Source organism: Bombyx mori, chromosome 12 (assembly GCF_030269925.1).
Source record: "Bombyx mori chromosome 12, ASM3026992v2".
In the NCBI taxonomy this organism is placed as follows: domain Eukaryota; kingdom Metazoa; phylum Arthropoda; class Insecta; order Lepidoptera; family Bombycidae; genus Bombyx; species Bombyx mori.
The window spans coordinates 12,111,439-12,134,306 of record NC_085118.1 but is presented as its reverse complement, the minus strand read 5'-3'; the positions used below and the strand labels follow the sequence as shown (position 1 = coordinate 12,134,306).

The 22,868-nt window shown below is 37.5% G+C and overlaps 1 protein-coding gene across 1 annotated transcript; it reads right to left on the bottom strand.

The window, feature by feature from the left end:
* Positions 1 to 8,877: 8,877 nt before the first annotated feature.
* LOC101735742 (beta-1-syntrophin) lies at positions 8,878 to 22,771 on the bottom strand. Its single transcript, XM_004926514.5, has 6 exons — positions 21,686 to 22,771; positions 18,646 to 18,840; positions 17,816 to 18,033; positions 17,463 to 17,548; positions 16,876 to 17,314; positions 8,878 to 16,014 (listed from the first exon to the last, which is right to left on the bottom strand). The coding sequence occupies exons 1-6, from the start codon at positions 22,179 to 22,181 to the stop codon at positions 15,907 to 15,909; spliced, it is 1,542 nt and encodes a 513-aa protein (XP_004926571.1). The 5' UTR covers positions 22,182 to 22,771; the 3' UTR covers positions 8,878 to 15,906.
* Positions 22,772 to 22,868: the final 97 nt, after the last annotated feature.

Sequence of the window (22,868 nt, the reverse complement as noted above, 5' to 3'; positions counted from 1 at the left end):
GTTTTAGTTTACTTTAGGTACGAAGACGATTTCACTGTCCGCGACGAAATGATTTATCGGAGCACTTAGAAACATCAGAAAGGCCAAGCTGCACTGATAAATGAATGAACTTATGCGTCAGTTGTAATAGAATAAAGGCTATTTAAGAAATTCGCTACTTGAAGTTGAAAAATATCAATTGTCATCATCCGATAAACTTATTTATTTATGTACACACAAAAAAGAAGACACAGTACAGAGTAATAGGAAAATTATGTGCAAAGGCACTGTTTATTTCTTTAAGAAATCTCTTCCAGCAGACCTGCGAGAGGATTATGAGAATAATAATTAATATTAAAAGTGATGAGTGTGTGTAGAACAGCAAAAATAACAAATACAACATGAGGATTATAGTAATGCACATACACATAGCAAATATTGTTAAACTTGAATACAAAATATTATAAGTAACACAGTATATAAGAAGATTATAGAACAATGATCATTTGGTTGATGAGAAATAGAATTGTTTGACCTTGTATTTAAAAACAGAAACTTTTTAATTGTTATTTTTATTATGCTTTAAATTTTTAAAATTTAACTATACTTTCTCGATACAGTAGCCTCATATGGCTTTCTCAATCGATCATTCAGTTCAAGATTACAAATATCTTTTCAGTTGCCTGATAATTCTATGTAAAGTTTACGAACATTAACCATTGGCTCTCTGCTAACAGTGTTGGTTTTGTTAATAATATTATGAAAAGTTGAACCTAAGACAATTGAGAACTAAAGTAAACAAGTTATATTCTTAATTACATTCACCTGCCTATACCGTAGTTTAAAAACACTGTGTGATTAGAAAACAAGATTCGATTAAAATCGTCATTACCTTTTACGTTTATTCCTAAATCAAAACCGGCCGTTTCAGTGGTGATTAATTAAAAATACAATCTGTACAGTTTCAAAACGAGTTGTCATGAATAATTGAAAAGCTCAGCTTCCAATTTGCTAAAGCGCCGTGACGTATACACCTATTTGCAAAACAAACGTTGATACGTCTTTTATAAGCAATCAATAATCGGATGGAAGGCGTTAGTTAAGTGCTCAATTTAAATTCAAACGAACTACAGTTAAGGTTTATGTTTTAGAATACGGTTTGCATATATTTTTCTGCACATTTAAAAAAAAAGGAAAGAATGCGTTTATTGCTTTATTGCTTGATAAGCAAATATATAGTTACTCGAACTATTGTTCTTTCTGTTAGTCAATAAAACCCATCGATAATAACGGATGCAATTGCCCACCTTAAAACGTAAGCTCGACGCCTTAATTGCATTAGTCTAACATCTATCATTCAAACTGAAATACATTAATTTTTCGCGACAGAATTAGACAAAATGCCTATTTTCCCATTGCCTCATTTCCAAGGTGGGTGGCGGCATTTACGTGGTAGATGTCTATGGCATCCCGTAACCACTGAACACCAGGTGGGCTGTGAGTTCGTCTACCCATCTAAACAATAAAAAAAATCCACCAATGAACCGTTTGCATTTAAAGCAATCTTAATATATATATATTCCCGAACGCTATGATATGTCCTTCTTCAAACGAGGCTTGTGGAGAGTATTGAGCAGTAGGCAGCGGCTTAGCTCTGCTCCTGGCATTGCTGAAGTCCATGGGCGACGGTAACCACTTACCATCAGGTGGGCCGTACGCTCGTCTGCCTACAAAAGCAATAAAAAAAAAGGTTTTTTTTTTTTTGACGTAGGTCTTGTCATCAGTGAAGATCAGCCCTGACTGGAGCCCAAACTTTAACAGCCACATCTTACAGTCAATCATGGTGATTGTAGATTGCATAACAAATAAATAAATAAACTGTTTATTCATCCTTTGGTAACATGTATGAGTGAGGACACGTTTGACTTTTTTTTATTTAATACTTTTTCCTTTTCACCGCCAGAACATCAACCTACGTAATCGAGTCGTAGGTGGCAAGCCATTATTTGAACCCCGATCCCTCACTTCTCTTTTCCACCATCGTACTTACTAAATATGCTTGGATGGAAAGTTTTGTACACAATTAGCTAAGGATATGAACATGACTTAAACCAAAACTAAGTATATTTGTACCATTAAAATATTAATTTTCCGAATATAATAACCGAAACAGTGATAAACGCCATGAATGACATAAAAATTTGCCTGCGGAGTATTTATACTAAAACCAATAGAATAAACTTGGGAAGTCGTTATCGTAAAATAAGTAACAGCTTAATGTATTAATCGATTATTTTTTTCGGGCGGTAAGGCGTATATATAGAGGCCGCACGGATAATTGGTTGGCGAGTGAATAGCTATACCACGTGTGCGCTTTGGAAATGATTCAAAATGATGAAAAGCGATGCGAAGGCGGTAGAAATATTTTCGACGGCGCGATGGAATTAGGAAAACACAATGAAGATGGGAAAACACATCCTGAATTCTAGGACACGTGTGGCGGTAGATACGATCGAACACAAGAAATTTAACACATACCTGAAATTAGCTGACATTTTAAAGATATGTTTGTACATATACATACAGGTTCCGGACAATAACATTCAAGCAATTACGCCCGTTCAGTGGAAGGTTTTTATTTTGTCGTTAATCCATATAAAATAGTCGAGAATCAATTGCTCTTTTGGCATACCAAACTAAAAAATTAGCAGATTTCATTTAAATATAAATATTCCTAGTTAAGCTAGATGTTGGATAACGGTGATCGGCAAGTAGTGGGTGAGGAGAGCCGAAGACCGGGCCCAGTGATGTGGATTGGGAGAGGCCTATATCCAGCAGTGACGACTGTGGGCTGATGATAATGATGATGATGAGGTTAGACGTTGCACGTAAAAAAGGAGAAATACGAATCGGGTCGTTCATAAGTTTCAAATGTAAAATTAAATTTGTGAGAGTGATTTTTTTTAATGGCGTTGGTCCTCAAAAGAGGATTTATTCTCTTAATTTAAAACTTTATTGAAGATAAATAGGCGCTCATCTAAATGTCAAAGAATCATACCACGAAGCAATCACGCATTCTGGGTTTAAATGTGGATCAGCCTTTATGGATTCACGTTTTGTTAACATCTATGGGCTCCGATTACCATTCATATAAAATGGGCCAGTTCTGTCTAGGTAAAACAATAAATTCTATAAAAATACTTATGTATATTCATGTTCGTTGTTATGCACTTGTATAATATGTTTCAGAATAAAAGTCATTTCACCACCTCTTGATTAAGACGTGGGTGCGATTTCAAAAGTTGGAACCACTCGTTTCTTTTGTGTTCGGTTTCTATAAGGATTCTTTAACTCTGAATCACGTTTAATGGCACGCTTCTGGAAACTTGTATACCTATATTATAATACAAAACAGAGAAAGTGGTGAAGGAAAAAGAGATATTATTTTTTAGATTATGTAAATAAGCCCCAATATTTTGTATCCAGTTAATGTTTCTATAAATATATATTTGCTTTTAATCAGCATAGGACTGATGACATAATCAACTGTTGGGTGGTTACCGCAGCCCATAGTCGTTCTAACGTAAATACTTTAAGACGTCAAGTCGAGATCTCAATTGTATGAGATAACAGCTATCCCAATCTTTTTTTTTACCTATATTTATTGTTATTTCAGCTTCTCCTTGACGTGTAGGTGAGCTCACGGGGCTCAAACCAGGTGCGTTGATAACGCTGGCCCTAGTGAGAGCAGTGCTTCGCAGAATCTACCACTGGATCTGAATAAAAAAACCATTATTAGTCGTGTTATTAAGTGCATTTGATTTAAGTACTTCTTATAAATTTGCTTATCCCTATATAAATGAGTTCTAACTCGACAACATAAATCTTGCTTGGGCCAAGGAAGCTTAAGACCGAGCCACCGAAGTATCCGGCAGTCGAGCGGAAAATTGGAAGTTGCCTCGCGATCATCTCATTGTTGGTACACTGGATCGTCTAGATTTACTTACATTATAAATAAAGTTGCAATATCGCTCTTAATTGAAACATTTGAATTGATGATGATGATAGTCTTAGTTTTTTGGTAACTTCATACATATCAAAACTAGTAGATAAACGTTTTCCATTTTAGTTTCTCATTCTATATTTTTCTGGAAGCAATTGAAAATACTGTAATAAAAGTTGCTTAATATTTTCTTCCGTTTTTTTTTGTGAATACATAAAGCTACTGCTACGGCTTAATCTCGTGTTTAATGTTTTTATAATAGTAATATGAAATACCGACTTTTCAAATGCTTTAAAGTTTTCATGATTTAGCATGACCAAGATGTTTTCGTTGATTTTTTAATGGAAAATTTAATTATGACGTGGAGGAGATTAAGCCAAAAAATGAGTTTTAATTATGATCACTTCATCTGTTTTTTAGGTCGGGTAGACTTTTACAGATGCTTTCAAATATTTATGACTTTACCACCGATTTTTGATGTAATTTCACCATCAAAAATGTCTTGTAGATATATGAATGAATACATTTGAACAAAGCTCACAACATGCTATTAATGACGAATAGATACACAAGTGGCCTAGGTCAGCAGGTTAACTGTGAAGGCAAATGAAACAACACACGTATCTAAAGCCTACTTTATTAACTTAACATAACTTTATGGAGATGCTCCTTTGCACGTTGCAGAATATTTACATCGCAAAATTATGATTAACTCCAGCAGGTTGTAACTTCGCAAACTTTCACAGGTACGAAATTTCATAGGCAACTACATATTAGGTATACATATGTTTTTTGTGTAAATGTGTTTTAAATCTATTTCAAGATCTTGTACCCATTTATTACTTACTACATGCATTTTTTAATTAATAAATAAAGTTAATTTTGTGAATCCATATGAAATTCCTTTCAAAACCATTGCTGGCATGCTATGATTAATTACAGTATTTTGAATTTTTTTTTATTGCTTAGATGGGTGAACGAGCTCGCAGCCCACCTGATGTTAAGTGGTTACTGAAGCCCATAGACATCTACAACATAAAAGCACCACCCACCTTGAGATATAAATTCTAAGGTCTCAGTATAGTTACAACGACTGCCCCACCCTTCAAATCGAAACGCATTACTGCTTCACGGTAGAAATAGGCAGGTCGGTGGTACCTACCCGTGCGGACTCACAAGAGGTCCTACTTCCAGTAATTATGCAAATTATAATTTTGCGCGCTTGATTTTTAGTATCATCGACTATAAACCTGCCGCGAAAGAGTCACGACTTTATCTTTATTTATTCTCTTATACCATTAGATTATTCGGTAAAAAATTGTTATTTAAAAAAAAACTTACATTTCAGTGTATGGACAAAATAACGTTACATATATATTTTTTTGAAATATCCATATCGTACTTTAGGGACCGTAGATATTTTTGAACAACATTGAAGCTCTCCGATAGATAATAAACAGAAATAAAGAAACTATTCACAAATAGACGAGAAAAAAGTACTAAAGTGTTTTGTCTGCCAGTTTATAAACATATACCTACCTACTAGGACTAGATAAATTAGCCAGATTGCAAATAGAAAAGCGAACCTGGGAATACCTGGGAGTACACCTGGGAATTTCGAGCGGTCGTGAATGTGTAGATAAAATTAATCGACGCTTGAACTGACTGAGGCAAATGTGACGTAATAGAAATTTCACCAAAGACACGTTTGATAAAAACTATTTTCATTTTATTTGCGTATGCCTCCGACGCTCCAACGGCTATCCTACAAAAACGTGGTTGTTCACCTTGGTGACCCTACTGTTATTGTTCGGAACTTTTGTATACGCAAAAATATCTTGAAAATGTCGTTATCTAGATTCAGACGTCCGTCAAATATCTTGTGTTCTTTGATTGCTACCGCCACAGCTAATTTTTTACTGCTATTCTCCTATAAGACAAGACGAGAAGCAAGTCGATGCTGATTCGTGCTTGATGACTTTGTGCTTTTTTTTCGGGCCGGGGGCCGAACCTCCTACGAGTGCCTAGGTATGTGGGACTTGACGACCTGCAGGTGTTGGGAGCAGACCGCGGGCCCAAGGAATTTTAGGGTCGCACTAAACGACTCCCCTACACTCTTACACCCGACGTCCGATCTCCGTCCGGGGTCAGAACCCGGTCCCGGGTCGGAATGCGATACAATGCCGACCGGGGATGACTTTGTGCTGCCTTAACTTCGTTTTTAAATAATAAAAACTTACGAACTACTACTTTAAAACTATATTAAAATATTACGTATTTCTTCTAACTAAAATGTAGAAGCCGAATAATTTAAACTCAATTGAAAACGTCCTCAGCAGACATCCGCTAATCATTGGCTAGTGGAGAGTACACGACGTTTAAACCAAATTTATTGCCCTGAAATGAATCGTGCTCAGGCACAGATTCTCAGTAATGGGATTTCATTTTTTTTATTTGATCTCAAAACTAATGTATCAATTATGCCTACCAATGACTAAATTATTAGAGCATTTCCGGATTAATCTATTCTTTGATTCGTTTTCTCATTTTTCTCGACTTTGACCACGATCACTGGAAATTACTGGACCCGTGGAAATAAAATGGTCTTGTTACCCTTAACCTTTTTAAATTGGCGTTGTAGACAGACAAACATACGGCCCTTCGGATGTTTGACAGTCACTATGTACTAGTTAGTGGCTATTATTTCCCAATCGCAATATTTAGGCAATAACTAATAACTGAAGAATGAGTGGAAGAGGATATGATATAATTTGTTAATTTTGAGAAAACGGGCAACAAACTTCTGTTACTTCTACTTTTTCTTCGCACATAGATCCTTCATCACATGTAATTTCTAAAAATAGCCTTTAAAGCTAGAGTTTTAAGGTCTAATATGGTTTATAGGCACAGAGCACCTTCATTCAATTTAAAAACTCAAAAATCTTAAAAATGGTACTTAGCCCTTTCATCCACTCGTGTCTTTAATTATTCTAGCAAGTCGATTAGTCAAAGATAGTTACCATATTGCAAGAAACATATATTTTACCGTATTTTTAGGAATTATACAAACGAGCGGCCCAATTAATGTTAAGCGGTTACCGGAGATAACGATGATGACACTATGAATGCTATCTATCATCGAATCTTAAAACATGGAGCTCAGTCTAGATGTTCTTGTACCAGTGCCTGTCTTTTAACTGAAACGCATTACTGCTTCACGGCAGAAATAGGCGGGGCGGTGGTACCTACCCGTGCGGACTCACAAGAGGTCCTACCACCAGTAAAAGTATGCAGTTGGAACAGCGCCCCTGGCGGGAAATGTAGGCGAATGTTCCAACTACATAAAAAATTGAGTTAACTTTTACGGTATCGAGAATGTTCGAAAAATTCGCACTAAACACACTGCAGAGCAGTTCTTTTGCGGTTAGATAATACATTCATGTATATTATTCCGTTATTGTAAAATTCGTTTGGGAAAACGTGTAACTACTACAAGGCCCTAAAAAACCCTACGGGAATCAAAAGTCGACACAAACGCATAACTTATAATTCGAGCACCCCGGGCATCTTATTAGACCAAACACATACGCATCAAAAGTTTTAGGTCGGCCATGAATCCCCATAAAGCTTAAACTTTCTCAAGGTTTATTAATTCAAATTACATTGTGTACATCCAGAGTCTGCTTTTACGGAAATCTATTTGTACTACAGGCCGGTGGCTTTTTGAGATGTACATAATTCCAAAAATTATCCCATCAGCTTCAGTTCTCTTAGTTTGTAATGCCCCGGGGGTCTACGGAAATCCACAGAACATCTTATTTCTCCGTGACATCAACTCAATTGAAAAGCGGAAGGCTAGACAATGGCGTAGACACGACTATTGATACTTCGCATCTCGATACGTTGAATGTTGAATTTTAAACGAATCTCAGTAAGGTTGAAAGTTCGATAAACCTGATGAAGCATTGTAGAGTAATAATAAGCCGTTTGGAGTATGCTCAGAGGGCCCTCGGGCGGACACCGGCCTCCGCCATACGACACTCGACCTAATGAATCGTAGACTGCCATCATAGTACAATCCTCTTATAATTTGCAATCTATTTCCACTATTTAATAATAACTATTGTTCGCTAGGTGATTGAAATCCTCGACTATATTGACACCTCAAAGTTTACATTCATTTCACTTATTAAATTCATTTTATTGTCATTGTAACCTACGTGTAAAATATAACATTTCCAGTATTTAGTCTTTAAAATACATCAACAAAGATTTACTGTTGAATCGTTATGATTAAAAAACAGACATGAATGTCTACTCTTGAAAATCTTTACGACACCTGAAAACCTTTGCAAACCTCTCGATCCATTAACGGTGCTTTTAGGTACCATAAGCAGCGGTCACCGTCCTCGTCGAACCCGTCGCTTGCGACGAAGTGAATTAACCCATAGACACAGCCCACTGAGTTTCTCGCCGGATCTTCTCAGTGGGTCGCGTTTCCGATTCGGTAGTAGATTCTGCGAAGCACTGCTCTTGCTGGGGTCAGTGCTAGCATCACTCCGGTTTGAGTCCTACCTACTAGTCAAGGTTACGCTGAAAGCCTCTCAAGGCTATCAGCTTAGGTAGGAAAAATAATAATTTGCAAATGACAGATTTAGTGACGCAATAATTAACGCCCCTAACAGTTGGGCCGAGAGTCGTGGGTTTGATTCCAATTTCTGGAAAACATTCGTGTTACGGTGACGTTTGATTGCACTGGCTGGGTATTAGATATTTCTCTGGTCCTTACAGTAGGTGATTCCTAGTTTGGAGTACGACGACCAAATGTGATTTGTTCGTAATTATTTACATTAACCAAATTTTGTATCTAAAGGAAATAAATAAAAACACAATAACATTTTCTTCGTTGCTTTATTGCATTGTTATGATTTCAATCTATACAAATGACAATGCCGTTACTATGAGACCTCTACAAAATATATATCACAATATAAAACAACTAGCATTTTTAACACGAAATCATTAATTCCCTAATAATAATATGTATGTATGTAAACACGCAACACTTGCACTTACGACAAATTTTGCATTAACTATTTTAATTACTTTTTCATTATCGGATGATGAAATCAATTAATAAACGAACTCCTCTATAGAAACTATATATAAAAATAAGAATCGAAAACATTTCTACAGTTTTTTTGTCTACTAGTATTTTTACAAGATTTGTTATCTCGAATACCTACTTGACATATACGTAACGGAAGACTTCTGTCTTCGTAGAAAATGAATAGTCAGTAAAACCGGGTGATGCGCGCGATCTAACCGACTTTGAATATAGCTTCACTTACTTTACGGACTAATGAACTTTTAAATTTATTTCGTAAATATTTTATTGCTTGACAAAATAAATGAATGAAGTTTTCCGTTTTGATATCGGGGACGGTTTTCTTCATGGGATGTAGCTTACAGGTTAAAGACAGCTGTTTGGATTTTAATACAAAAAAAATGACAAAAAATAACGGTGGGTAGTTTTTTTTTATGAACAGTTATTAATTTAATGAAAACTATTCTAAGTAAATCTATACTATAATTTCTGAATCACAAGGAACTATTATTAGTGCACCCAGAATGTCGTCACTCACCTTGACATCTGGAATAAGCTGATTTCGTTTATACTCTATGTCTCATTTTAAATCAATTGTTATTAATACACTGCTGCATCCAACCATAATAGTTTAAAATTGCTTTAATATCCCAAATCGTTGTCTTTATTGCTTAAAAGGTCCCTAAATATAAAATATAGGATATAAGGAAACTGGTGGTCGTATACAACGCGCAATGTAACACAAACAAGGCGGCCCATACATAACTATGGTTTAGTTTGCTGGTTCATGGAATATGAAATTATTGATACGGCAAACTTGTTCATGGTTGGTTTTGTTTATCAAATTTAGCTTGACACGCGGGGAAAGACGGCAGAGGAAATTTTTGTTTAAGGTTACGTTCGGCTCTAAATATTAGATAGTCTTGAGATGTTAAAATATCAAATGTTTTTTTTTAATAAATTATATTCATATTACTCTCTGCTTGTTACATTAGTATATAGTTTCAGATCTGCGAAACGGTTACCTTACATCCTATATCTATTCATTCAATCCATGTTCGATGTTGCGTGTACATTTTTTCAATTTAATAAGAAACCTCAAGCGCTGCTATCTATCGACCAAAACTATGATATTCTAATTTTCGGAATTATTCGAGATGATACCGGCATCTCGTTTTTACCACCGCACCGCCCGCCACCGGAGTAGAGTTCATCCATACTACCTGGAGCCACTGCGGTCATCCACAGTGCGCTTCCAGAGATCTTTTTTGCCACGCACCATCCGGCTATGGAATGAGCTCCCCTCCACGGTGTTTCCCGAGCGCTATGACATGTCCTTCTTCAAACGAGGCTTATGGAGAGTATTAAGCAGTAGGCAGCGGCTTGGCTCTGCCCCTGGCATTGCTGAAGTCCATGAGCGACGGTAACCACTCACCATCAGGTGGGCCGTATGCTCGTCTGCCTACAAGGGCAATAAAAAAAAAAAAAAAAAAAAAAAAAAAAAAATTTACAAGTACAATCAACAGATAGCGCTATTTCAAAATTAAAGTCACTAATTTTTACGTTTCATAGGCAAGATAAGATTTATTTCAATAATATAAATTATACAACTATTTATGATACAATATACGTACAATATAAGACCATTGGAAATTATAGCACTTATCTCACGGCATCTCGATTCTATTTATTTCAAATAGCATAAAATATCATCTACCTCATTGTTCGAATTAAATACTAATAGGCAACATTATACTCTGGATAACTACTAAAAATTTATTTAAAAGAGTAGTAAAAAATCACCAGTAAAAATACTAAGATTATACCTTAAATTATTTGATATAAGATGGCGTTTACACACATTTATTATATAGACGATAAACAAGTCACTTAATATGATATAATAGGGTAACTATACGTACCTAGTCGAGTCTATAGCTTAGGATTTACCTCGCGATTAGAGCAAAAGCGAATACATATTTAAAAAGTTTTAAAACTTAACTTTAATATATTTTAGTTAAAACATCATCAATAGTGTTTTATCCACCAATTATTTTATTAATACAGATTTTTATACTAAAAATATTGGTAAATTAAAAATAACGAATTTTATTGCTCATTTTGGGTGTCTATGGTCTAGTGTCTTTGGCTGTGATCTGGCTTAAAGGTCTCATTACCAGGCTGTAAAATCTTCACAAGAAAAATGGCTATGATCTTGACTTTATTATCTTATTATTTAGGGGCAAGATTACCTACATTTTTCTATTAACCCACGCAAACTTAGTTCTTTTAGAAAAATGTGACCGTTTTACATTCCAAATGACCCCAATAGGTATAGAGCAGCTTTTAATGAATAATAATTATAATATATATACTTAGGCAAGTCGAGCGCATTAATCAACTATTATATTACTTTAAAAAAATTACGAATTTCTCATTGGTTAGCGTTTTTAAAGAAAAGATAAAACAATACCATATTATTTATCATTATTACTTCACACTACTACTCTACTTCACATTACTTTTGTATCCACGGGAGAACTTGTTGAACCAATTTCGTTAATTATTAAGAATAAATATTTAGAACATCGTACCCGTAACAAAGCTTCTCGATATTTCTCAATAGGAGCTTTGTAAATACTATAATAATAAATTCAGTAAAAGTTGTATGAGACGAGAAAAGTTGATTTTATTGCTGTGCAGGAGAGACGAGAACACGATCCACCTGTGTGCTTAGTGCGAATTTTTTTACCATTCTCGATAGCGTAAAAGTTAGCCCAATTTTGTATGCAGTTGGAGCAGCGCCCCTAACGGCAAACGTAGGCAAACGATCCCATTCAATACAAATATGAGCTAACTTTTACGCTATCGAGAACCGTAAAAAACTCGCACTAAGCACACTGATGATAAGTAAGCACCGTCGCTCGTGAATTCAACAATGCGAATGGCCACAGCTATGCTTGCTTCTGTTTACTGTTAAGGGCGCTTCAAAACTCGTTTAAAGAAGGACATGATATTATTTCTTTAATTCAACAAAGTATTGTTTTTAAATGCTCATGACCATAAAATTATTATCAAATAAGTCTTGCTGCTAAAGAGGGTATAATCAACAAAACATTCCTACTACATCGGTCGCTTGAACGCAAAAAAAAAACGGTTTTGACCACATTGACAGACAGACGTCAATGTGGTCAAAACCATTTATTTATTTATTTACATTACTACTAATTTTATTTTACCAAATACACATAAAATTCATTATTAAAACAAACTATAATATACATACAGATTAAACTCTGGGAATGTTTCGGATACCACTAAATACATAAATACATTTAAAAATTCAAATTCAATCAATAAACATATAAAATTATCATTAAAAACAATTTCTTTGGAAGATTATGACCAGTAAGTTATATTTTTCATTTGGAAACATATTTAGAATCATATGTTTTTTTTTTCTTGTAAAATCATATGATAATTATTGTCCCGTTTTCGATTTTGGTGTTCAATTCTTTTTCGAATTAAAAATTATTCGAGAACGTTCTTCTCGGCACTGCTCAACAAGAAATCGATATGATATCTAATTGCAATGATCATTCGTTTTAATTGTCGTCACGGAAGCGATCATCACTTTGAGCATCATATAGGAAAACGATATTATATCGAATTACAACAATCATTCGTTTCAATAATCGTCATGGAGGCGATCATCGCTTTGAGCATCTTAAAAGATACCATGAGATTCGACCACACAATTACTACAATTAGTACTTCACTGTTTTATTATCAATCATTTATAGATTTGAATATACAGCAACCTATAGGTAACTCATACTTACTAACGGAGGTTATCTCATACTTACTACCGGAGCTGTTTTCAAAGATCTCAACCTTTAACCAAACACGAAAACAAGCACTGGTTTAATTATTATGTTGCGTTTTGGTTGTGGTGTTCATGTACTTGAATGATAAATGTTATTTACATACGTTTGTATATCAGTACTACCACACATTAAAAAATTACTTTCACCGGTTACGAATAATTTAAAATTTTAATATCTCTTCAAAATTCTGGAAATAGCGTCAATTTAATCCAGCAGTCGGGGAACCGGGGTAAATTACCCCAAATGGGGTAAAATGAAATTTTGGGGGTAAAAATGAAACTTTTGTGAGTAAAAAATATATATTGAAGTGAAACTTCTTTAGAAACGTTAAATTTTTTGTTATTGTTTTCTTTTAAAAATTATCATGGGGGCTTATAATATGAAAGATGCTAAATGGAAGCGATTTCGTTTTTGTTTTGTTCTTCGCCATGAGGTGATATCAACTTACACAAAAAATATTTTGGTGTAATAATTAAAAAAGTTCCCCGACCGCTGATTTAATCTAACACTCATATTCTAAGACGTTACCGACCTACACTGGGTGTTAGGAGACCGCTTCCGAAAACGAAGACAGACGATAGTAAACAAAGTAATTCTTGGGGAGCGCGGTATCAGCTTCGCGCCGGTGTGCGTGTAAAAGAAACGCAACGCCTGGGCGTTCGTTGATCCGAGCATCAGCTGTTATTTATTTTGTGTTTCATTGCTGGTTTTTTTTAGTAAAGTAATGTATTTTCTATAAAACTATCGTTTCATTTATCTGTACTAACATAAAGGAGCGTAAATAATGCTAATAATACGCTATAAAAATGTTTTTTTTTTTTAATCAGTATCGATTTTTTTCCGTCCCATCATCAAAGGTGTCATTAATACTATCGTCTATCTTCATTTTCGGAAGTGATCTTTTTAACACGCAGTATATAAGCTTTCGCTGCCTCGACTCAAAGAACACGTTGTTGGTGATATTATCCAGGAATTCCCGAGATCGATATTCTATGTATTTGTAGCTAGATTTTAACTCAACAATCCTCTAGACTGATTTTTTTTTAATTGTGATATTGATTTTTAAACGTGGTTTCTCCGGGAATCCCTTAGGGGATTTCCAAACATACTTTAACTTCGACAGTCAGTTCCTAATCTCGTGTGACTAAAACCAGGGATGTCAGATGGAGATTCTTTATAAGCATGATGAATTGCTCAAATTCGGTTGAGCGGAATCGATGTAACGTCTTAGAACACGCCCCCCCTGGAATTTTGCATTTTCTTGGCATTCAGACTTGTAATCACGAATGTATATGTAGGTAATCATGGCCAGAAAATGTGCCTTTGCGTTAGTCTCTGTCAATCGCTTACAAGTGTCAAGTGTCAAGTGGCTACTTTGTCAAGTGTCAACGGTGCCAAATCGCAACTCTTTGCTTTAGCTTTAATTAAATGTTTTTTTAAATAGATAACGCGATCGAATCTCGAAACCATCCTGAATACAATTTTTCATGAATGATATAAAATAGATACATGTATATGCCGAAAAGTTTACTATTACAGATTAGCCATACAAATATACAGTCAAAACTATGCAAAAAACCAATCTGTTTTATTGTATATACTATACTAGTGAAGTGAGTGAATTGAGAATTCGCTTCAGATATGCAGAAATTTCGTTTGATAAATTGTGCACAATCACAGATACGTTTATTTTGATAAAAGAGATTCAATTTCAACGGAATACATTATATAATTTTATTGAGTATTTATTTAGAAGATTCGCAGATTTTTATACTCTTTTTAACTTCGGCTTAATGTAGCCTAGGTGGCATTATGTATTCCTCAATTTAATTCATAATACGAGTATATAATTATTCGATTTTGTTTTATCTTCGTCGGTTAATATTAAATGAAAACTGACGTTAAATGTTAAATTAAGCTTTCAATTGTTCCTTATTTAAATATAGGATTTTTTATTATTAGGCCAAAAGTGTTAAGAGTACACAAGGACATTATAGGAATAGTATTAATTCCCTTGGATCTGCTACTACTTATTACATATTTCACAGAGCCGGCTTTTACAGGTTCTGAAACCACGACCGAGCGTATTTGTCGATTATTGTACCGATATTTAAAATAGACCGGCATTTAGCAGAAAAGGCTCAAACCGCCACACTCAAATAGCACACATTACAATTATTTTAAATTTACTTCTATAAGCCGCGCCAATAAAGAAACGAATCTAAAATGGCAGCGGCGATCATGCGCTCTCAGTCTAAACTATTGCTGTCTTTAGTCGCACACGGCGCGTACTGCATGCAAAAAAAAATATTAGTTTCGACTTTGTTGTTGAGTTCGAGTTTTTTCACTTTCGAGTTGTGCTACTTAGCTGACTGGCAGCAAAAGTGTCTACGCAAGTTGCATCCTATATGAGACACCTCCCCCTCTGCCAGGGCACCAAAGTAAAGTAAAGTACTTTCTCATTTGTTTTTATTTTTATTTTTTTACAATAAACAACTTTTTCTTTCTATCTTTCTTTTTATTTGTTTACCCTACTATTTGTCAGTGCAGGTACATAGACGCCATTTTAGATTCGTTTCTTTATTGGCGCGGCAGAATGATATATTTTTGTTTTAGTCGCATGGGTTGCCAGTGTAAAAAAAAACCTTCGTTCATTGATAATTGTTGCAAAACTACTATGTTCCAAAGAGTTCGTTTGGTATAATCCTTGACTGAATCCTTTCTACTAAACTACGACCTAGTTATTTTACAAACCAACCCTACAAATCGAGTCGAGTGCGATCCAATTTGAATTTCGAACTGAGTACGATCCAATGCGTTGATCATACAAATCAAAACAAGTACAACCCTGATCATATCGATGAGAGCAGCTTCGACGAGCAGTTGTTATCGTTCGATGATGATTTGATGCCTTCTTTAAATTGTTCGGGTTATAGCGGGTTCGGTGTCGGATCTCCCGGCAGCGAGTGGACGCGAGCCGACAGCAAATTGTGCAGAATGAACACAGCCGGCTTCGGGCTACCGTCCATTTCTAGCTCCTGGCAAAATTACACGGAAAACGCATTTTAATGAAAAATATACACAAACGCGCATAAAACCCGGATGTGACAGAAGTGATAGGTTTTAAACGAGAAAATATATAAGTCATCTCTGTCTCGGTTGCATCAGAAACGTTTAGTTTTAGTTTGGCACTTCAGTTTGGTGATGTGTTTGGGTAAACATTTTCACTTTGCATCACCGTTTTCGATCAAACGTAACAAATACACAAATATGCTACGCCACGTGAAATATGCCACTTTCAACGGGTTTCCTTGATCAAATATTTAGATATGTATTCAGAATATACATTAAAATATATAGAAATTTATTCAGAAATATTCAGAGCCTGTCCACCCATCTAAGCAATAAAAAAAAACGGTGCGCTTGCAACTTGGTGCACGTAAATGAAGTGAAGCTTCTTTTTCGATGTGTAGTATTGTGGTTTTCTTCATTTTTCATCCTTAAATCAGATTGCTCTTGTAATAGGTAATGTGGTGTATAGGAGATTCGACATCTTCAACATTTTTAATATATATATTTTAAATTATAGATGCTATAATTTGAAATGCTTCATTAAAATATCGGACGCTACTCGTTGCTAACGCTCGCGATGGTCTGTAACAGGTATACTACGCGCATGCGTACGAGTGCCACGCATTCACTTTCGTTCTGTCTCTTTCTATTCCATGGTAGCGTTATACGTTTAACACAATTTTGTTGAATGTCGCATTAGAAGTTTCACTTCAATAAATCTCATTTATCTCTCTTCGTGCCCAAAAGAAATTTAACTTCAATCTTTAAATAGCACGGTACATGCCTATTCAAGTCTTATTTACAAAGGAGCAGCAATAGGTACTAACCAACGTGTCGTCGTCAGCGAAGTGCAGCCAGAGCTTGTTGTTGTCGTCGTCAGCGGAAGCGCGGAGTGCGTGCAGCGGGCGGCGGTACAGCGCGCGGCCCAGCGAGCCCGCCGCCTCCCACACGCACACGCCCGCCGCCCCCAGCGCCAGCCGCGCCGCCGCCCCGCCCACCGAGCAGCGGAACGTGAACTCGGGCTGCGCTCGCACCGCCGCGTGCGCCCCCTCCACCAGCGCGGACGCGGCGGCCGCCAGGTCGTGCGGCGAGTCCGCGCGCAGGGCTCGCTGCACCAGCCCGTCCACGCACCCGGCCCGCAGCCCCAGCGCCGCCGCCCCGCCCGCCCCAGCTCGCCGCCACCAGGCCAGCCGCGTCGCCGCCAGCCGCAGGCTCTCCGCCGGCGCGCACCATGCCTCCGCCGACCACGGCGCCGCCTCATACAGCCTGTTCAATGACGACCATTATACTCCAAAAAATTCACATAAACCATTATGTTAAATTTAAAAAAAAAAATCTCTCTGTTGTAAGCCCACATCGACACCACTGCAAAATGGCAAAATTTTAAAAGCACTATGTGCGCTATTAAGCTCACCTTAACTCTCTGTCTGTGATTGCAACGAATGTTGGCTGCCAGCCTTCAGTCTCGTCGGAGCTGTCAGACCCTCCTGAAGCGCTCATCTATTTTTAACAGAACATTCACGATTCATACAATTATTCCACTTTTTTAGTTTTATTATTCTCTTTTCAAATCTTCTCTATTATTATAATTCAAAATTAACTGACACCTTTTTCACACCTCGCTCGTTCAATCGTCCTCGCCATCTTGCTTTTGTCTTTCATTCTTTTGTCCCTTTCTTACCGTTTTTTCTCATACCTTAACACTCCATTCCACACGCTTTACATGCGTTCCGTCCTTACCCATCCTACATTGATTAATTTTCTTACATGATCTTGCGGTGGGCGCCTTGCCATCCAACCAGCATATCGCACATCGCCTACAAGAGGGCGAAGTCTCGGCCTGGCGCGAGCAAGAGCGGCGCGTGCAGCCCGACGTGCGGCTGCATGTAGCGCGCGATGCCACCCTGACGCTGTGGCCGCTGAACTGGCCCGTAATGCTAATGCGTGGACGCCGTCCGGTGAATATATTTCGATTGTGCGATCCTCTGAAAATTGCATTACATCAAAATATTTTGAAACCTTAAAAATATATACATACTAGCTGTCCCAGTCCACTACGTTAGGCAGTTAAAATTAAAATTAAAATTAAAATTATTATTTCTCAGCTCCACAAAGATTCTTATCATTAACGGCCCCGCAACTAGTGTAGAGAGTCCAACACTCATATAAATATTGGCCTATCCATTAAGTACATGTATTTTCTACATGGATACCAAGTTTCAAGTCAATCGGATGCAGGGTTTAGTAGTTATAACGGAACATCCGTAAAAACCACTGTAGATTTATATATTAGTATAGATATAGATATACTTTTTTAAAGTGAGTGAATGACTCGGTGGTGCAATAGTTAGCGGCCCTGACTGTTGTCAGAGGCAGAGGGTCACGGGTTCGATGCCCACATCGGGCAAGCATTGTCTGACGAACAGGTTTGTTTGTTCTTTCTGTGGGTGTTTGTTATCTGTATATGCATATATTTATAAACATGTATGTTTATCAGTTATCAGGTACCCACCCATAACAGAGGTAATCCTAAATATGGGCCAAGATGACGGCGCGTAATTTGTGGCCAGTTGTTATTATTATTATTAAAAACTGACCTGGGTCATTATGACGGAGATTCTTGGCAACGCATGCCATTAACAGTGGTACATAACGAGTGTCTGCCCGTCGACGGCGTGGAGATGGTGGCGACGGTGGTGTGTCTGCCATATACCCACGTTGTAGCTCCCATCCTACTTCACTTATAATGGATGCCTTACGGAAGTACGGTGTCACTTCACGGAGATATTTCACTGTAAAGGATACACAATTTAATTGGAAAATTGACTATTGTTCTTAAATGAGAAATTTATAATTGCCTAAACTGACAAATAATTATAGATATTTTCAGAAATGATTAAATGGCTAACAAAAAAATGCACATTGCACTACAATCACTTATAACAATGCAATGCAATGCAATATAAATTCGTCGTGGTCTGAAGGTTAAGACGCCCGGTGCATTCATATCGAGTGATGCGACTGTGTCGGTGTTCGGGTGCCGCAGCCAGGTACCAATGAAATACGTACTAAAGAAATGTTCACAATTGACTTTCCTAGACTTCCACGGTTCCCGGAATATCATCCGGAGCCCGCGCGGGTAAGTACCACCGTCCTGCCTATTTCTACCGTGAAGCAGTAATGCGTTTCAGTGTGAAGGGTGGGGACAGATGTGGACTGCAAAAAGTACTCATGTCTCGACATAAGTGGCAGAATTTTTGATGTCCATGAGCTCCATTAACTATTTAACACCAGATGGGCCGTGAGCTCAATGACCTACTTAAACAATAAAATAATCTATTATAATAAGAGTGTCCCAGAGCGATAGATGAGAGTTAGATGTTCTGCAACATTGTTAACTGTTATGTTATTTACAGTTTACTTGAAAGCCGTTTTCAGTTTAATGGTATTATTTAATATATTTCATGAAAAATCACTAAATAGATATGCAGATTATCACTATCAAGAGTTACAAGGAATAGTTAATATCTGAGTTTTTCACTGAAAATACCAAGTTAATAATGGCAATTGAGAAAAAGCAAACTAAATTGTCTTTAATTACATAAAAATGCATAATAATATATTTACTAACTGTTATTCAATGTTAAATGTTAAATGTTAATGCAATGTAATTAAGACGTGTAATATGGATGTAAAATCTGAAGTAAATTAAATAAATAAATAAATACCAATCAGAATGTATAAATATAATCTTGTGGGTATTTGTATATCTTTGTGCAAAAGATTATTTAGAGTAGGACCTACCTGGTATCTCAAATACAGTCTCATATATTTTTTTTCTCTACCTAATTATTTGTAGCCTAAGGGGCTTTTTTTTCGGGCCGGGGGTGGGAACCTCCGACGAGGTCCCCGCGCTTAGGTGGCTCGCGGGGTATGTGGGACTTGACGATGTGCAGGTGTTGGGAGCAGACTGCGGGTCCAAGGAATTTTAGGGCCCTACCGCAGTAAAGGACTCCCCTGCACTCTTACACCCGACAGAGATCGGCTCCGTCCGGGGTCAGAACCCGATCAGAATTGGGGGGTTTTCGCGGTCAACACTACAACCAGGCCCGCGACGCCACTTGGAGGACGCCCGACCAACTGGTCGTCGAGGCGATAGTCGACGACCAACGACGACAGTTTCCGCGGCACGACGGCCCTACCAGGCCGCCCGGGCGATGCCGCTGGTGTTCCGGGATACTCCGCTGGGACAGGACCAACTCGGAACCGGGTTGCTCTTCCACGGTACGTTCGGCGACGACAATGCTGACCACATCGCAGGCCGCAGCCGGCGACGCGTCGTCCCGTCTTCCTGGTGCCAGCGCGCTAAAGTAACGTAGCGTGCGGCGCAGTCTCAACCCCCTTAGGACGCCCCGTGACCATCACCCGGAGGAGACTGCCTCCTCATAGGGGCCGGAGCTGGCCAAACGCCCTTCTCCGACCTCCGGCTCGGCGGTGGCGGCACGGCGGCCAAAGGGAAGAAGAGCTCTCCCTCTCCCGTTCAGCCGCCTCCTTCTGCGTGATGGTGGACAGACTCGCAGAAGTCGATCATCGCCTGCCAGGACTCGTCGCTGCTAAGCATCTTAGCCACGACAGTCGGAAGCGACAAGTCCGGTCCTATTTTTGCAGCGAGGTCGCAGCGCTGCTCTGCGAAAGCGGGGTACTACGTGAGCGTGTGCTCCGCCGTATCCTCATTGCAGCCACTGAAGTGATGACACTTCGGCGTCGGCTCCCTCCGGGCGACGAGGTGCAAGTAGCGGCCGAAACAGCCGTGGCCCATGAGCACCTGCGTCGCCCGGAAGGTGAGAAATTCACCCAGTCCGAGAGGGCCATCAGACTTCCACTTATTCCTTAAGCTCAAAACTTTTTTGGGCGGACAGAAATTTGCAACAAATGATGAAGTCATAGCCGCTGTAGAGGAGTATTTTGCAGGCCTCGAAAGAAATCATTTTATGGAAGGCATTACTGCTTTAGAACGAAGATGGAATAAGTGCATAGAGGTTCACGGAGACTATGTCGAAAAATAAAGTTAATTTTATCACGAAAAGTTAAGTGTTTTATTGTTAGGGTAGTTACTTATCATCCCGCCCTTGTAAGACCAAGAGATCAGATATACATTCACATACAGCTGGTCATAAAAACAAAATTACTAGTATTTGTTAGTTGTTGTTAGTTACTATTACTAGTATTTGATATTCGAAATCACCACATCAATATTTTAAAGCAAAAATATTTTACTGGAAATCTGACGACAAACTGAAGTGTTAACAAACAATTGAGTTTTTTTAACTGACTCATCCTACATCCTTCATCATATTTTCCTTCATTACCACTTATATTCTATTCTATATTAGTACCTTAATATCTTTTTACTTTTCCTCTAATGTAACATTTAAAAACCAATTAAGCATACATACACTACACTAATTAAGCCAATTGACATTATGTGTAATGCAGGGCTATTTTTATTGAGGTCAATGAATGACTAGAGGCATCAATGACGTTGACTATTCTCAATTTGTTCATTTATAACATATTTTAAATTAAGAGACCCAATAAATAATAAATATTTAACCAAAAGATATGATAAGGACTCACCTTCCAGTTGTACCATTTTTCCAGCTCTCTTCAATGCCTTTACAGCTTCTTCGTGTGTCGCATCTTTGAGATCCTCACCGTTTACAGACAATATAGCATCACCAACGTACAACTGTTCAGTCAAGTCGGCTGCCATACCCTTGAATATTTTTGATATCAATATTGGCATGTTATTTTCGATTCCACCTTTTATTGATATACCAAGCCCGTTGTTGTCCGATTTCACAACTTGTACTAAACGTTTTTGGTTTGCAATTGCTTCGGGTACCTCTGCGAAGTCGCTGTTCGGAGTTTCGACGTTGTTGTTGTTCAGAGTGCCATTCAAAGTCGTTGTCGCATCATACCCATCATCGAGACAGACGCTCAGGTAATCGTCTTCTAATGAACAATGAACGCGATACCAAACACCACGGACTAACGTCTCTAGAAGACCAGAACGAACACATGTTGCACTAGGACTATCACTGCCACCACTCGAGGCACCGTTTTCCACCATAATTTACTATAATTGCTTGAAGAGTGTTAACTCTTCAATGGAATGATGACTTAAAAGAATACAGATCACTCAAGAAAAACAGCATGAATATCAGTTTAACAACAACTAACATGAGGTATTTTTAAAAACCAGATTTGTAAATGAAACTCAGTGTTCATCTCAAAATAAGAATTTATTTGCGCAAATGTCCAACAATCAATATATTTTGACAATTCCACAACTTTTTAAATCGTCATACACGCAAATGATACAGATTACTCGAAATACCTAAATAGAATTTTCAATGAAATTAACATTTTATATTAAAAATAATTCAATTCAGAGTTATAACGTAAAATAAACATTAAATAAATAATCAAGTCAGATCTTAGATTTAATCTTAAAGAAGTCGATGTGGCCGTAAGAATAAAATGTCCGGTGCTTTTGTATCGATTCCTAAGCGATGCGACTGTGCTTGTGTTCACAATTCGCAGCCAAGTAACAAGTAATGAAATAAGTCTTTATGAAATGTTTACGAATAGCTTCCACGGTGAAGAAATAACATCCCGTAATCAAATACAAAAATTATAATTTACGTAATTACTGCTGGCCGTCTTCTAAACCCACACCCATATGTCCCACTAGGTCACCTGCCTATTTTTGCCGTGAAGCAGAAACCCATTTCGGTTTGACGTGTGGGACAGTAGC